The sequence below is a fragment of the Andrena cerasifolii genome, chromosome 9, assembly GCF_050908995.1.
Source record: "Andrena cerasifolii isolate SP2316 chromosome 9, iyAndCera1_principal, whole genome shotgun sequence".
Lineage (NCBI taxonomy): Eukaryota > Metazoa > Arthropoda > Insecta > Hymenoptera > Andrenidae > Andrena > Andrena cerasifolii.
Window position 1 is genome coordinate 12,109,156 of NC_135126.1, and position 18,398 is coordinate 12,127,553.

The following is an 18,398-nucleotide window of genomic DNA, read 5'->3' on the forward strand; positions in this document are numbered from 1 at the left end:
TTCAAGTAGCTGACAGGCGGCAAGCCTCAACCGATTACCCGTTTCCGCTTCCAACAGATAATCCGCCACGGCAAATAACGAGTGGGCCCCGTCTAAGTACACGCTTGCACGCGCACACCGACGCGCGCCCGTTTACGCGTTTTCCGCCAGTGATTACCAGCGTATCGCGAATATCTGCGCAATTAACGGCGTGTAATTAACAACGGCGTGCCCTGCCCCCCCTTCCTATCTTCCCGCAGCGCAGAAATTGATGCCCGCGTTGCCTTTGACTCGTATATCCCCGGTATTAATTGGCCCATCCTACGATCAGCCGCTCTTCTCCAGAGATTTGGCCGGGCGGAAGCTCGTTCCGTCTCGCAAGCTGGCAAAATCCAAACGAGCAATCGATCGGGCAACCGCCTCTCCACACACTTGACGGCCAATTTGGCGTGGTCGTTTTGCTGGTTCGCAGCCGCCCCCGCCGCGCTTTTTTCCGCTTAACCGATCAATTATTGCGCGCACGCGATCCTTGTGCTCGCAAACAGCTCCGTGTGTCGCGCGGTGGAAATCGAGCGACACGAGCGCCAAACCTTTCGAAATTGGTCCGCGACTGTCGCGCACAGATTCGTAGAGCGACGCGGTCCGTTGGCCCCGACATTACGACGCGTTCGTTCGCCCTTAAATAAATCGACACCTCCGCGGGGCTGTTCAAGGAAGTGTTTCAGACATTTGAACAACAAGTGTAGCGTATTTACATACACGTTACGGCCGCGTCGCGCATGAGATATCGCCCGTGTTCCGTGCGAAGGCCCCCTGCACCGTCTACGCCGCTTGGAAATAATACTTTCCGATGAATTCGACGTACCTACGCGTTCGTAGTGCTCGTGTAAACGGGTGCTGCAGAGAATACTGATCAGAGGAGACCTGCACAGTGGTGGATTCAAGAGCCTTTCTTGGAGGGGGCGAAATATGTAAAAGTACATAAGTACATTTTGTAATCTTATTTTACAAGCTTTAAAATTTGCTTCAAACTTATATTTTAATATCTCTATCTGAAACTATAACCTAAATAATTACATTCACATTAATTGTTTATACAGAACAGTACACAGTGTGATAATATTTTTCTATTTTATCACAGAATAGTACACAGTGTCATAATATTTTTCTATTTAATTACGATCGACCCTATCGCCCCCCTCTGAATCCGCCCTTGGACTTGCAACTTCCACATCCGATAGTAATTACACAGTGCTATCTAGGAGGCGGGGAGCTGCACCGCGAATGATCGAAGAATGAAGCAGTCGCGGCTTATCGGGCTCATTTTAACCTCGTACGATAAATTCGCACCGCGACAGCGATGCTGATTGCCAATCGGCCGTTACTATCGACGCGCAGCCGTATAAACCGTTTCCTATCGCGCTCGATTCGCGACCTGCGAACGGACCCGGTGCTCGAGTTTCATCGCAGCGACATCGCCGATTACAGGCGCTATGCGGGATCGTAATCCTGGACGAAGACGTTTCAGCGAGATGCACCGTCGCTGTTCCAACAGTGTGTACACACGCCCCTCGGAGCGCGCCCCTTTACCCTCCGCGCTCCTTTCTATCGATTCAGCGATAGAGCGAACCCACTTTCTGGCCAGCTTCTTGTACTTTCTTTTATGATACGCCGCATAGATACGTGGCGTAATCGCGCGTGCAGGCGGCTACGCGAGCCGTGGAATCGATCGAACGACACTGAGCAAAGAGGAGCCTATTGACGCCTAGGTAGCTCGGCATTCCTGGTAGAAGCTGGTAACTAGATTACACCGCTAATAAAATCCCGTTCCTCGCGGGCCTGTTAATTATTCGCTCGCCGCGATATACATATTGGCTGGGCATGCAACGCGGCAATACTTTCCGCCGATCCGCGCCGTAAATACGGAGCACGTCGGATGCAATCTGGCCGGAATGGTGGCCCGTTATATTTCCTCGCGGCGAGCGAGCACCTTCGGTAACAGAGGAGAACGCTGTTTAACCTGTTAAACGACGAGGGGGAGGAAGAGTCATCCCTGGCCTGGCGTCGAGAATGCCCGGCGTAATGAGCGCGTCTCGTCCCGGCGCGACTCGTCGCCGAAGTTTAATGATTACACTTGCACGGGGAAACGACCGGGGATCAGCCAGCCTCCCACTTAGCGGGTTAATTGAATATAAACGAATCACGGGCCGATCGATTCCAGCGGACCAGTGACGCTGTGCGAAACTTCTGGCGCAGTTGATTCCCAGCCGAGATCGAGAGCAAGGTAAATCGTTCGTCGATTACCACGGGGTAAGGCGTCACGAAGAAACGGATAAGACTGAAGGGTCCGCGCGCGTGGATGCACGTTCGAGACCTACTACACGCTCCTCCACAATCCTGATAAATCGCCGGCTGCTCACTGGCTCCGGGGAAAAGGAGCTTCTCCGCGCTTATCGGGGGACATTATCAACGGAATGGCCCGTTCGTCTCTCGTGCGAAGTCGGCGGACGTGACGATGATTATCATTCGTTGACGACGATTCGATTATTGCCGAGAGGGAAACGAATCACCGGCGATCACGAGCCAGAGATTCCAGCGGTTAAGTAGCGTCTTCGCGTGGCCGAGCGAGCAGGGAACAACGTGGCGGGATCTCGCGCATAATCCGCCGATCCGTGAAGCTGAACTTTTAATCCAAATTTTCAACATCGTTCTACCGAACGGCCCGGGGAACTCGATTACGTGCACGTCCGGCTCGCATCGCGTTAAGTCCACTCAAATTCCCTGTGTAATGCGCGCGATTACGGAAATGAAAATTTCGTTAGCAACGCCGGTGGCCGAAAATTCGATGGCCACCGAGATACGGAACGTTGGACAGCTCCGTCTCGAAATTACGCTATAAAATTCAAGCGTTCCCGGCATCGATAACACCCTCGAGGGGCCGTTAATGCGTCCGTGTTAATAAAATAGAATATACCAGCCACTCTGCTCGTAATTTCCATCTCTCTCCTGTTTGCAGAGCCGGCCAGAGAAATTGGACATGAATTATCGCGCGTGTAGCAATAATTATCTCCGCGCGCAGCGATTGTAAAAGCGTATTGATCCGCTGCCGATCGTTTCGCGGAAACTGTTGTAGCGCATCGCGGGCCGATGAATTATCGAAGGGTGCAGATCCGCCACTGTCAGACGCGGGTGAAGAACGGAAGGCGTTCCGCTTCGCCGGGCGGCAGATAATTCCCAGCCGTCGAATTATACGAGTCAGTTTATACGCCACTGGGTAACACTGCCGGTGGCTGCGAACGCAACGACACGGCTGTATTAAATTTCGCCGGTAAATAATGGGGCTTCGTTTTGCCACTTCGGTACGGCCGGCCCGGGCGTTATTCGGTCCGTCGAAATCAGCGGGTACAGCGCGTGGGTGGCAGTTGCCAGCTGATTAACGGCCTTCCTACGATATTACAACGAAAGGGCCAATTCACGGCAATTGATCGATTTACTCGAACGCGTCCGAGCACGCGAGCACGATAAGGCAGACTTTATAAGGCGCCGCCGCTGGTTTGATATATCGCCGCGCCGTGGACGGAGCGGAAAATACCCACTCCTACTTTTCGAAATGGAAAGTGAGGACACGGCGCCGATGCAAAATGAAACAACGAAAGGGAAAGCGTGTCAAGAGTGGCTCGCGCGTATTTTTCTCATGGAAATTTTCCTCGTCGAATATTCAGCGGGCTTGGAGGAACGATCGATCTTACAAGCAGCCGCGGAAGGAACCGAGCGAACGTGAAACTGGAGTCGCGGATTAACCGGGGATTCAGCCGTGGTGTTCATCGTCGGAACCGATGGAAGAGGGCAGCCACGAGGAAAGAATGGACCGATCCCGGCGCTCGCGATCTTAAGCTCCCCAAGACGGAAACGCAAACCGACGGGTAAGACGCCTTAAACAGGTAACATTTATCGTCGCGCGGCCGGAAGGAAGTAAAAAGTGGACGCTTAAACGGTCGCCATTTATCGTCCCGCAAACGGGAATAGTTACTTTACCTCGGCATACTTTAAACAATCCACCGACCGGCCGCCTCCCTCTGTACGGCCACTTTTTCTGCCCGACTTTCCGGTAATTGCGCGACCAGCTCCGGGTAACTTTCGCGAGACGTCGTTATTTTCCGCGAACGCCTCCTCGGCCGAGTCGGCCCCTCCGGCCTTATCGATGATTACAATTCGGTCGGGGGAAGAAACTGGTAGCATCTCGATTTATGGAATGGAACTGTTGGACTTTTTACCGCAAATCTCCCACAGTTCTGCGTCCCGATGCAAAAGCAATTCAAGTTTTCACGAAGGATCAGGGAAAACGATGCTCCAGAAATAGTTTCCTGCGGTATCGCACAAATGTCCCTCCCGAATCATCAACCGAACCGCGCCGTATCCATTAATACGTTCAATAAAGAGGAGTGAAATGGACATGGTTAGAGAATGTGCGGCAGAATAGAAGGTGGCCACAAAAACCTTTGACGGGCTCACTCCACCATGATATCGGTACAATCAAATTTAGCAGAACTTTGTTTCGTGATTTTTCCAGAAATATAACCGGAGAGTTGTATTTTATTCCCTCAATTTACCTGCCGACCACTTCGGAACGGCCATACGATTTTATCCCGCTGATCATTTCCAACCCCGCTCGGCAACACGCTTTTTCAACATTGACGGATATACGGGACGGAATAATAAATTCTGTTGTTCGAACAGCCCCGAACGCGCGGCGGCCACATGGACACCATCCCCGAGCGATGTGGCGCGATTAATGAATCGATTTTTAAGCATCCACGAAGCCACGGGAAAATCCGACGCGCCGTTGCTCGGAGGTCTTTCAGAACATTCGATGAGGATGGTGTCTGGATTATCGCGGATAGAATACGTGCCAGCAGCGATTACGGTTACGCACACAATTTCCATTTCAATATTGGTAGAGTCCGGGCATCGCGTGCACCGTCCGCGGGCAAGTCAATAATCTAATTCGCTGGTAATCACTAATTGCGAACAGGTCACTCCGCTTGAAAGCTGTGCCGCGATTACGATGTTCACTGCGAGCCGATTTAATGGGTATTACACGGGCCGCAAGCCAGCCGAGGCGGTTTCAATAATGTTTTGTTCCTGATCGATCATGCCGAGAAACCGAGAGGCAGAGGCTCCGCGGGCCGTAAAAACCGTTTGTTCTTTTGGTTTGCGATTAATTCGGTGTCGCGTGCTTCCCACCCCCCCCCCCCGCAGCAACAGCCCGTGGAGCCAGCTGAAAGAGGAAACTGTATGGGGGTGCTTTACATTCCGTATTTCCCGGTTCGTTATTTATGCAAACCGCCGGAATATACGATGAGAAAATGTATGTTTATGCAAATGCCCTATACAAACATTTATTTATGTTTCGGGGGCAACCTTAACCTTTAACCCCCTTGTTATTCGCTCCTGTCCCTGTGTCACAGCCTTCGTTCCGCCACCAAAGGCGAATCACGGAACGGGGGTAGTTAAAGGAAATTTATTCGCTCGAGGATCGCGCCCCGAAGATTCTCATTTCCGCGCGGTGCACTGTTTCGCCCGCTAATTGCGTCGGCTCGACGCGTGTATACTCGTTCGGGCGGGCGCACTGCGAGTCCAAACGAGGCGCTGGGAAATATGAAATAACGCGGAAAATTGGATCCTGCGTTACGAAGGTGGATTTGCCGTGCGAGGCCAATGAATCGGCGCGACATTATCGTGGAATCTCTGACGCGTGTACAACCTAATAATGTTATTGCCACTGAACGTTGTAATTACAGGAGATCGACACCCAACACAGACAGGTACTATGGCTTTTGGCTATCACGAACTTCGAGTAGAATCACTTCACTTTACGCGAAACACTCTGGCTGCGTGTAAGTCTCAATGAAAAAGCTGCTACTAACTCACAGAGTGTAAACGATTGAACGAGATAGAGCAGTAGGATCAACGCTGTCACTCGTCCATTGTTCCCCACTATTTTGCCCAAGTGCATCGTTGTAAACTCGTCCAGAGTGCAAGGCCGGGATTTGCGAGCTTTTCTGTTCCATGAGTTTCCAACGATAACACGAGTGCCCCCGGGATGGAGCATCCTCGTGTCTAACTCGCAATTAGCGTATTCTAACGACGACGGCTCACAGAGAGAGAGAGATCCATCTCGCGCGTAACCGCTTCTTCCTCGACCACAGTCGCATCACAGAAAAAAATAAAGTAAAAGGCCACCTAGCACGTACGAGTCGTTTCATTTGGCTCCGTTTTAATTATTGCTATTATCCCCTTTGCGACGGGAGAAATAGTCGCGTAACGACGAGCCCGGGGAACGTTAACGAAACCGTTCGTTTCTATTTACACGTCGGCACGAGAGGGAAAGTAGGTATTCGACGGAGGAAAATAGAGGTAAAAGGGAGAAAGAACGAGCGCGGTCGGGGAAAAAAGCCGCGACGTGCTTTCGTTGGCCACGTTAATTAAAATAATGCTTACGAGATAATTAATTTGCGGCCAGGCAAAGTGATGGACGAGCCAGGCAGCTGTATGGCCGTTCGCGAACGCGCCCAACGAGGGAAATATAACCCGAGCCGCGCGGATATTTTGGTATTTGCAAATTAATCGATTGTAATTCATTCTTTCCAGCGCAGCGAAACGCACGAGCACTGCCCTGGCCACGACGCAGCACAGTTCCCGCCGCGGGAAAGCTTTTTCCGCTCGGCCATCAAAAGAAGGCCGCCCAGTCCCGAATGCGTTAAACACAGTTGGACGGTAATAATTATAAAAACGCGCATGTCGGCAGGAATTAATGAACACATCAACGTGGAAATATAAAGCCGATATTAAGCGGCGAAAGTACAAATGGGAGGAGAGACAGGGAATGACGATGATACGCGGCTGTGCTCCTGTACCACTTAATTAGAACCGTACTGCCCTCAACTATGAAATTAATTAACGTTAATTTCGTTCAGCAGCGAGCTTCGGCTAAGCTTTCATTAGCGACGGTTCTTTTATTCTCGTCGAGTCTCGGTGTCCGCGGGACGAACCGGCACGAGATCTTTTTCCACTCGATTACGCGCCTTCAGCCCGACGACGAACAAGCTTTTCCAGCAGCTTCTAAGTGATGTGCGGCCCCTTTAACGCGAGCCAAGTACACTCGACGACGAATGTTAGTGGGTTTATAGGTGATACAGGTCCACCGAGCGGCGATTGTGTTTCCACGGAATCGAACCGCCTGATGGAAAGTTTCCCTCGTTCGACGGCCGGGGGTACAGTTTGCCCCGGCAAGCAGCACTCATTGACTTTCACCACCAAAGACCATGGATCTCGATTTACAAGCCCGCGCTCGGTCAGGGTGTTTACATCTCGTTCTTAGACGAACATCTAGCGACGCTGAATTTTTCTCAATTTATGCGAACACCGTCGAGGATGCTGCGTGAGCAGCGAAAATGAAACGCCACTCTCCGACCCACTTTCATATTTACCTTAGGCCGGCTCGCGATGGCTTCTCGCGCTTCTTCTGTGCTTTGTTAAATTTCTCAATGCACAATAAAATAATTCTCTATTACATCATAAATTTATACTTTTTTGAATATTTTTTCATAGTTTTTCATTAAAAATAAAGTATGTATTTGATAAAAAAAAAGCACTACATTTTTTGTACTTACTACATGATCCCGCTTTAAGGCGGTGAACCAGAAAGCTGCCCTGGGGAGTCCAGACTTCCTCCAAATTGAAAACAGATACCGGATTCGGTCTTTTCATCCCCGAATTAGACTAGTCTAATTTTTCCAACCGAATTAAAAATCTATGCACTAGAGGGTAAACAGTGAGCGAAGAGATCGTTCACCCGCGAGAATGAACGCCATGGGGGAAAGGAGTGAAATAATTTTGTTTAAATTTCCAATGCAACGAAAGCGTTTGTAGGGCAAAAGTTTCTGAAAGAAGCACCTAAAACAAAGCGGTCTTTATTCGTTAAGAGTCGTCTTATCGCTCGAGCGAGCATCTCCCTGAGCGATCGATCTCAATATCTTTCGGAGCGACGCTTTTTCCACGGCCGCTCCATCAATCTTTTATTGCAATTTATCGTATTGTGGAGAACTAATTCCGGTGCCCTCCCCCCCGGCCGCCGCAGTCCTCGTCTCTTCCGAGAAGAGATCGAACTCCGTGGATCGGCGGCATTCCGCGCCGCTGTAATTCCATTAGCGCGGACAGTGACGAACTGCCGGCCGCGTATCCGTGTCGGAGCCAAAAATTAATTTTATTTCATTCCGCGAGGAACCACCTGTTACTCAGGCCGCCTCTGATGTGCGGTCGGCTTCTAATGTATGCGTAAAATAACTTGTTTCGACGGGAGGCCGAGCCGCGTGCCGTTTTAATTCCCCCGAAATATCTTAATTAACGTGCTTCCCGGCCGCCTGCTTGCCGCCCGTAGCCAGCTCTCGGTTCAATTTCGACGCCGCTGGAACGTGTCGAAGGCGCAATTAAATTGCGATCAAGCAGCCGCGGAGGGGCAGATGGGCCCCAAAAAACCAACGATTTGTAGTCGGCCACCCTCTCTGTTCGAGGGTGTCCCCGTACTTTCGACGCGCTGCGACAACCCTTTCCCCACCGCCCGGCTGCTTTAATGCGTTCGCGGTCACAACGCCCCGCGGGCTATCGCCGATTTTTTTATTCCCTCCTTCGAACGTGACACGCTCGTGACCGAGGTACAGTAGCACAGATTCCCTTCGGCGATTCCCGACTTGCCTTTCGCGGGGCTGATTTATCGACGGGAATTCCGTGGCGTCTACGGCACGGATTGTCGCCGCGGAAGAATAACAACCCGAGGAATTGGAAGTAGCAAGTGCTCCTCTTCTCGCCTGCCGCGCGAAATACACCTCGGTCGGAGCCGCGTTCTCCGTTTTCTGGCGTTTCAACGAACTCCAATATCGAGGGCAGCCTTCCCATGCAGGGGTGTATTAAAGGAACATTGTAAGCTGGATGAACGCGCCGAGGAGATAGTGACAAATGGACGACAGGTTTCCCGTTGTTATAATGCGGAGGAATCAATTCCGCAACGTCTACTGTTAACTTTAAGCCGAATATTCGAAATCATTTACCGTCTCACCACTTGAAAACACTTGAAAGCCTAGATTTCCCGAAATAAACGAGATTGCGCTACGTCGATGGTTGCGCAGCCTTGAACCGCTTAAGCTTCGTTTGCCGCGAGGCGCGTGCACAGTGGTCAAAGTGACAAAGAGTCGCCCTCCCCCACCCAGCGCTATCTTTGTCTCGACCATCGGCGACGGGGCGGTAAACAGTAATAAACATCCTCCGCAAGAACCACCCTTCGAGCATCCTTATTTAACACCGAAGGGTGGACTCGCAAGGCGATCGATCTCCACGCCCCTGCCAGCGATTTTGCAACGATCGCTGCCAGCCATACCACGTCCGGGAAACGTACATACGTACGGTACGTTCTCCGGTTCAGCGGGGCACGAAGCGAGACGGTGAGAATTATGTGGGCCGACTTTGTTCGATGACTTTCGGCTCTCCATCGACGCCTTGATTTATTGCATTACACCCAGCACTGACACTTACACCAGCGCGCGGGGGAGGAGCTGCTCGCAGCAAGCGACGGGCGAATTTTATTTACTTTTAGTGAATCGATCGACCATGCGAGACGGAGAGGCGAAAAGAAGAGAGAAAGAAAGAGAATGGGCCGAGCCAAGCGGAGAGGGTGGGTCGCCAGCAACCCCCGGCAGAGCGAACCCAACGAGTTACGTGGCCTCGTTGCTGCCCGACCCGACCGGCCTTTCGTTTCTCCGACGCTATATCATCGTCTACTTCCTCTAAGGCCGTGAATTTACGCCGACAAATCGGCCCAAAGATCGCTACGATTCTCTCCGGCCGCGCGGCGTTTCACGGTTCGCCGCCTCCTCGGCTCTCCACCGAATTACTATAATATAATGCTCGCCTCGACGCGCCCGTCTTTGTCAATGTTTTCGGCAATCGCTTCCATCTACCGCCTCCTCCGTACCTGCCACTTCCGCCGCGTCTATCGACGAGCTTTCTCTTGCCTCTGGAAATACCCTGGCATCGGGACCAGAAGCACGCGAGCTGAGAAATTCGATAGACGATACTAAAAACCAGTCGCTTGATATTTTTGCCAACGGTCTGAGGATAAGCTCCGTGGCTGCGAGTTCCGTAACTACTTAGCCCGAGCCTGGCCGAGTTCGCGTAGAACGTACACACGTTACGCAGCAAATTTCTTAATCACTGGCGGAGCGATCTGGATGGATCGTGTAAACTAGCATCCAAATGGAACGGGATTAAAAGTGGTACGCCGACGGGCTGCGAATATGATGATTGGTACGTTGGAAAATAGTTTCGCAACGTTTGCTTTCGCTCAATCGAGCTAGGGGAGAATGGGGTGGATTGTAACACGGGGTAAATTGTAACATATGTAAAATTTTGTGGTGTTTGAGAGTTTTAGCGCAATTATTTGCGTCGCCGAGGCGAGGCGATCAGTTGATGGAGAGAGAGTGTGTGGTGGAGAGAATGAGTGAGAGAGAGAGAATAATGCGTAGAGCGATGCGTTGCCACGGTTGCCAGAAAAACGGTGATCGCGATTCGCGAGGAGCGTGACGAACAAACAGTTACACGTACGGCGTGATAGACGACACATCAGTTTCCTTTGTTATTCACATCTTATATTATATTCTTTTAATAAATATCTTTTAATTTATCTTACAATCTTTTGAACGATAATCTTTTGGACGAAATCTTTTGTTCGCACAGCATGCGACAGCTGCTTCACGATATCAGCACCGTCGGTTTTAGTGACACAGACAAGCGTTATGTATTCAATTTGTGGTTACAGCCCAGAATTTTAGTATTTAGAGCACGTAAGTAAATATTGTCTTAGCACTTTTATTTCAATTAACCGTCATTAGAAACCGTTTGAATTTATGATTTTTGGTCGCACACGAATCAGTACACATTGGTTTGTTATAATGTGTACGCAATTTAGTAATTTGATGTTTAGTTTCTCGTTTGCTGTGTTAAAAAGCAAACATTCAAGCTCGGGGTAAATTGTAACATGCTACTAGTCCCTCCGCTCTAAATGGTGATAAAGCAAGCTATTTGCTGACACACCAGAAAAAGATGCTCTAGACGCACAAGAGAACAATCGAGAATCCAAGAAGTATAAAAAAGTATAAAGACAAAAGTAAAGAAAGCGAAACAGAATATTTTGATAGAATCAGATGAATAAGCAATTATTGTTTAACTCGCGTATATCAAATGTTTAATAATGATATGTGTTTTCATTTACATTAATTTAAAAATGTATATTTGTGTTCATATTTGTATTTAAATAAGTAAAATAGATGCGTTACAATTTACGCCGGGACTGCGGCACATTGTAACAAAGGTTCAGATTTGTTTAAGATGAAGCTAGATGTCTAAGTGTCCAAGATTTTGTCACGTACTTTCGCGCAATTAGTTCACCACATACGTAAGTAGTAAATCACGCAAATTATTTCCTGGTCGAGGAAAACACTTTCGAGAAAGAAATGTGAAAACCTTTTTTTCTTACAACCTGCCCCGGTCTCCCGTACTCGATGAAGTGCCCTCGCGATTTCAAAGCTCGAGGAGGCAGATTTCAGGGCAATTTCGCGAGATCCGAGCATAATTGCACTGTGTTTCGCTTGCCCGGCCCAACGCGGTGTTTCGCGACTCCGTTTTCATAGTTTCCGTAATACCACCCCCGTCACGGAGGGAAATCCGCGCGTGCCTGTACGCAACGCGTTAAAGCGAATTAACGCCGCATTAACAACGCTTCGCGGAGTCGTTGCGCGGATTTAAGCGTTGAAACGTCAACGATCGCGCACTCTCGGCTAGCGGGAGACTCCGCTCGGTCGATCCGTTCCTTCTTTTGTAGCTTTCCACGGGTCGTCGCGATCGCCGGGGGCGCAGTAAAAACCGGGCCACGAAATAAGAAGACACCGGGCTATCGGCCTGAACCAAAAATTGCCACGGCACCGTATTACCGTTAGCTTTACGACAGCGTATGCTTCTTTACGATTCCTTCTCAGCCGCCGACGCGACGGAGGGAATTCGAAACCCCCGCCCCATCGCTACGATGCTATTTCCCTCTTTTCGAGGGGTTTTATGGCGAAGCGCGGAGGTTGGCAACGCGGCTGCCAAATGGGAGGATAATTTCGCGGAACCAGGTCAAACTTTCGACGCTGCAACACCGTTCCGAAGGTGTTTCCCCACCCCTTTTTCCCCTTGTTTTATTACGAGGAACACCCTTTCCCCGTTCGCTCTCACCCACGGCTTTGTATTATATTTCCGCGGGATGCTAAGTGGCCTTTTTTTTTTCCGCTCCGCGAGGAGGCACCCCTCCCGCGACGGGATTTGGCTCCGCTTCCGTAGTTTGGATCCAATCGGATTCCGCGGCAAAGGGGAGAATAAAAGGATTATTTTCGATTTGAAATTGGTACGGGCGCGCGCGGCAGCTCGGTTCTGGTACAGTAATTCAGGCGCGCGGTATCGTTGCTCGCGATCGTATTCCGAAACTGAGCAGCGCGAGGGGCTCGGAGCCGGCAGTTTCGCGAAACGAGACGATATCCAAGTTCGAATTTTCAGTCGGAGACGGGTCTTTGTTGGTCGTTAAAATGTCCCGGTAATATCCCATTCCCCTTGCGATACGTTCGCTCCACTTTTTCTCTCCATCAAGAGAGAGAGAGAGAGAAAGAGAGAGAAAGAGGGAGAAAGGGATCTCTCCGTCCCTTCTTTTTGTAATTCCATTCGAAATAGGAAACAATCCGCTGCAGCGTGTTGGGCTCGACTAGATTGAAAATGAAAATATTGACGCTCACGCGAGACTCCACGGTATCCTCTCCCGTCTGGGTGTATCACTCCGCTCGCTTTCGCGTAAAACACGAAGCAACTCATTATTTTCAGATAAAAGGGAACACAAAGCCCGCCCGTGGGTCTCCATCGACGCTCGGAGCTTTCCGCTCCCTTTCATCAATTAAATCCGTCGAAAATACGACGGGCGCTTTCCGATGCGGTAACGAATGGATAATACGTGTTCCGATTACGTGTATGCCTCCAGGCGAGTCCATTTACGCGTGTTATTGTACGGTCTTGAGCGACTTGGGTAACAGACCACGCGAGACACGTAGCTGAACCTCCTTGCGCGGAACCGAACAGGAACGGAAACGGGGTAGTATCGTTAACCCGGCGATGGGGTGGCTGAGAGTCTGCTTCCCATTTTTATTCTCTATTATTACAACACGAAACAATACTCGCCGGCCGCAAGAAACGGGACGGGGGTAGGGCGCGGGTAATGCGGCGGTGCGCGTCGATAAAACTGCCGGTCGCGAAAATTGGGTTATCTTCGCTCGTTCGTTCGTTCCCTCGTTCGTTTTCGCGCACAGGTCGACAGCAGCGTGGGCTATCGGTACCGCGGGGCGAACTTCTCCGCAACGGTGCGATTAAAACCGTAGGATTATGAAACGCGAATGCGAACGCTTCGACCGTTCCCTAGCATGTAGGCATGCATGCATGCACGTACGGGTGCACAGAGAGAAGAAATAAAAGAAATAGGAGGGAAGGAAAAGGGTAACACGCGTGCAGATACGAGGACAGCGGAGAAGGAAGGAGAACTGTAGGTCGCGTAACGAAGGAGCTAAAGCCGCGGTTACATCTTCTCTGCCGTTATTTCACGTAGCGTCATGGAAAATGTAGCCGCGGTGAGCCAATTAAAATACACGCTCGGATTACGAGACACGAGGTCACGAGGATTTCGGGCATTAGGCAAATGCGCGCCACGCAGAGGACGCATTGACATTCGTGGCCCCGCGTAAAAACGGCAACCGCCGACGAACACCGGGGGCTTTTTCGTGTCGCTTTTGTCCTGAAATTATTCCAGGCTTCCCGCGGCTTTTTCGCCGTCCCCCCCTCTAATCCTGTATCTTTAAGGCGAGATTACAGGCAGCCCTCGTTCAAGCGTCGCTTAATATCACAGAGTCGTCAAGGGGGTGGAATTAAGGTCTCGGCGTCGGTGCAACTCAAACGGTAGCAAGAATTTTTCAACTCTACTTAGTACGCGCACCTGTCGTTTGCATATGCACGCGTGTCAAATAATTATTTTCTAATCCAGCGAGACGCGAGAGAAGCGAGGATCCCGGTGACTTCGGGGCAACTTTGCCCGGCCCAGGGTTCCGTTATCGAAGTAACAAAATGGTCTAGATCCGAGCACCCCTACGCTATTAGGCTGAATTAACCCACTGCCTAGAATCGCAGAATTTCGATTGCCTCTAGCTCGCGCACGATCCCTGCCAAGAATTCATAATGTGCCCTGAAGTTTTCGTTTCGGCCAAGTTTCTTGAAGCCGGGACGATGGTTTGAAACGACTTGATACTCGAGCAACTTGTTCAAAGTAAATGTAAATAATGTGTACCTAATTGAATCTATGAACCTGCGCGATAGATGAACGTAAACTTTCATTAAGAGCCCTCTCCGCAAAGGAACTCGGAGATTTCGAAGCATTACTGCGTGACCATCTCCAGCGTACGTTTAAGAAGATTCCGCAGTTGCAAAAGCTCGATGTGGTTGAAAACTGTATTAAAAGGTAAGTGCCAATCTGACTACGGTGTGCCATTTTCTTTTAAAGTGAACGAAAGGGAAGTAATCAACGAATACTGCGACAACCTTTGGGCCGTATATTCAACCCTTAATTGCCAGTGCTATCAACCGCGTGGCAAACCCCTTCAATGTATGCATAGACTTTCGAAACTTACAGCCAGGGCAAATATTTGCAGTATATTCCCCCACGAGGTAGCCTGCATCTTAATATATAAAGCAGAAGGCTTCTATGTGTTTGTGCGTTTGTCTGTCGCCTAAAAACTTTCGAACGATAAGCTCTGGGATTACGAAATGTGCCTCGGCCTATTATGATTTACTAATCCAGATGAATGTGACTATTTTCACCAAAAAAAGTTAAAAACAAAAGTGTTTGTTTATAAAATCAAAACCTAAATTTCGAGCGAAGCCGAGTAGTAAAGCTAGTAATTAATAGCTCAGGGTTAAAGTATTTCATTTCGTTTGGCCACCAAGTACGTTGACGTCACCAAACATCTGGTGAACAACGCCACACATGTTTTTCACGTAGCGCGATACTCGCAACGGCGAATCGCCACTGACTGTTTTCGACAAATCCATTCCCTCGTTAATTATGTACCGCGCATTAACGCGCCCATTAATCACCAGTAGCGATCATCTATGGCGCATCTTGCCGTCGGCTTATCTGTAAAAGGGGCCCGGCAACGTTTTCATATCGACCACGTAAATTTCTTCGTGGGGGCTAATGGCTTTAAATTCCCTCGCGCGCCATTTAATTCCTGCCCCATACAGCCCGCTTATTCGAGAGATCGATACTTTAACGACGCGTGCCTCAGATTTATCTAGCCCCGTCCCCGACCCCTGAATCAAACCGAATATCCGAATCCCTGTCTCCTACGTCGTGTGCTGTTGCGTCGTCAATCGAAGTCACGTATCGCGACTACCGCGGGATATCGATCGCATCGTGAATATTTTAAGACTCGCGGCACGGACACGCGTAACACCAGCCCCCCCAGAAATCGTCGCCAGTGGCGAGACGTTCGCGCGAAATTTCGCTCCGAAGCAAGCCGCGATTTCAAGCGTCGACGAATTCTCCGAGCGAACCTCCTCCTTTTTTCCGCAGCCGTGTCTCGCCGGCTAGCGTGCTTTTTCTCAGCCACAGACGGAGGATTAACACGTGTACGTAAACACGAGGGGATGGTTCGTTGCACCGAGTTTTCTACCCCCTGCGCATGGGGTCTCGGGACGTATACACACTTATACACGAAGGAAGCTCGAAATTGCCCAACGGAGTTGCTTGCTCCGAACGGAGACTTTCTTAAAGCTACGGTCGAAAAGCCACCGCCGAGATAAGGGTCGCCTCGGACACTCTGAAAATGATTCTCGACTCACCCGTCGAGCGGCCGTCTCGTTGGTCCTCTCCTCGCGTGATCCATGTTATCCTTGGCAGGAACACGACGCGCCGTCACTGCGTCCAGAGTAGAGAAATCCATGGTGTCCGGGGCAAGGAATCCGTGCATCATCGTCACTGCAAACCGATGTGAACGCACTATACAAACATTGCTCAGGGAGCCACGCTCGGCTTGAACAGGCACCGGCTAACACCAAAATATGTACGAGAATCCCGCGTCAAATGCGTACGGTCACGTTTGTAAATCCGACCAGCTCGGTGTTCGCGGGGTAAACTAGCAACTGTCACACGTGCTGGTAGTATATGCAGTAGCACACGGCACACTCTGGTGATCACACACTGGACAAGTGGACGCGTACGGGACCACTGTTCGCGTCTCACACCGAGTGCCACTTATCCGCGACAAGGTAATCCATCCACCAGCACCGGGGGCCAGGCTCTCTATCCACTATATCACTGCGACGACATTGTCCCAGGAGCAGGAGGAGCACCACTATCTCGTCGGCTCGTCGGCGAGAAGGGGGTTGCACGAGGCTCACGACTGTCAGGAGGAAGCGATCGAGAGGGTGTCGAGGTGCCTCGACGATCTTCGTCCTCCAACGTGCAGCATCACGGGATTCCGCGCGTGAAGGAGCACGGCTATGCACTCGCGTGTTTTCCACCGGTGTACCTGGGTGGAAGGATCGCGACGCGACGCGTCGGTGCCCACGCAAGGACGTGGACGATGGTCGAGGTGCACGCGCGAAACACGAAGGCGATCGCGATCGACAAGCTCCAGCCGTCTGACCAGTTCTTCGCAATCCACTGACTTCGGAGCAAGGACGTCGACGACGGTGACGACGAAAACGGCGACGGCAACGGCAACGGGGGCGAGAGCGTGACGCAGCTCAGCCGACATCCGACTCGCGCGAGAGTTGATACGAAACTACTGGCGAGTTCTCGGTCGACCGTAGTTGCATCCCCACCACGGGCCGCGCAGCGCGCCCCCGCCAGCCGCCTCGCGTAGGGCACACGCGCCCCTTACCCCCTCTTTCTAATGGGCACGCACCGAGCTACCCGGAGCGTGACACACGCTCACGCTTCTGGTGGGGGCTACGGTCGCGTGGCGGGCTGCCCCCGCGGTGGGAGAAGACACGGCAAGGGGTACGATCCGAGCGAAAGGGAACCCCGCGAGGAGGGGGTGCAACGGAGAGGGAACGACAGAGACGCGGTGCGTTCGCGCGTGCGCTCTCCTCTCCTGCGGGAGTACGTATCCTCGTGAAATGTTTCGGTAAGTACGTACGTACGGGATAATGAAGGCCCCGGGTAAAGAGACCTCTACGGGTCTCTACGCGTCAACGGCCGCGCACAGACGCTGACTGTACCGTATGAATATATACGCGACATCCGAGCAAAGGTCACGGAACGGCTGGCAACCCTTCCGTGGAGTTTTCGAACGACCCGCGCCCGCGGTCCCGCGTGCTACCGGGGGACAACGCCGACCGGTTCGATCGACCTTTTCGAGCTCGTTGCCGCGCTGTTCGAGGGAGCGTTAACGAGGATCCCCAGACGTTGAGCGAGACAAGCTTAAGGTGAAACCGTGGCGTCTGCTCGGACGTCTCGGGACGTCTCGGAATATCAAACAGGCCGGGTCAGACGTTTGCTCGTATAATAGCGCAGCCTTAAGCGCGATATGTCTTCAGAGCTTAGGTTTCGCTCTGCCGAAGGGTAAACGTTTGCCACCGGCAAATATTTGCCCGCGTTCGCGGCAGGGGATACACTTGCTCGCTTCCTTCGGCTCGGAACGCGGCCGGCTTGCGAGAGTGCTCGTCATGAAATTTTGAATGCATTCGGAATCGTTTGGCAGCGTGCGCGCACCACGAATCGGAGCGCAAGCGCCGCTCGATCCTGCGGCATGCGTCCTCGAGGAGGAATGTAGGTAAAGCGTGTATGTAGGGGAATGACGCCGAGGATGACGACGATGATGGTGACGATGACGACGGCGACGCGTAGCGGAGAATCTCCCTGCAAGTAGGAAACTCTCCAGCGACAGCGGCCGACGATGATAACGAGAGTTACGCCGACGTTACACGCTGTCTGGAGGGAATATTGCCCCGTAACCGGGAACTCGGCGACGTTGAATATTTTACATTCATACGCGACAGTAAAGGCAGGGGAGACAGTAGAGTGGGGATGGAATCACGACTTCGAAGGGGTCTCCCTGAAGAATAGCGACCTCCACCTACAATTTTGTAATATTTCTCTGCAATTCAAGAGTTTCCCGGTGACAATGCTTTTTTTTTATTTATTAAGCTTTTGGAACCTCGGGTGAGGTTCATTTCAGCTATACCTGAGTACTTACATTTTGTTCGATTTGTACATTAGATTCTTAAGTTACAGTTTT

The 18,398-nt window shown here is 51.1% G+C and overlaps 1 protein-coding gene across 2 annotated transcripts in view; it reads right to left on the bottom strand.

Annotated features, from left to right (window-relative positions):
- The window catches only part of LOC143373268 (irregular chiasm C-roughest protein), a 280,817-nt gene that overhangs the window by 137,286 nt on the left and 125,133 nt on the right, over positions 1–18,398 (bottom strand). Inside the window, exon 1 of one of the 2 annotated variants that reach the window (XM_076820369.1) lies at positions 15,997–16,876. The exons of the other annotated variant lie outside the window; for it this stretch is intronic. Coding sequence (XP_076676484.1) covers positions 15,997–16,127 — 131 coding nt within the window. The 5' untranslated portion in view covers positions 16,128–16,876. Of the gene's footprint in view, positions 1–15,996; positions 16,877–18,398 lie in introns of those variants that run through there. 2 annotated transcript variants of the gene reach the window in all.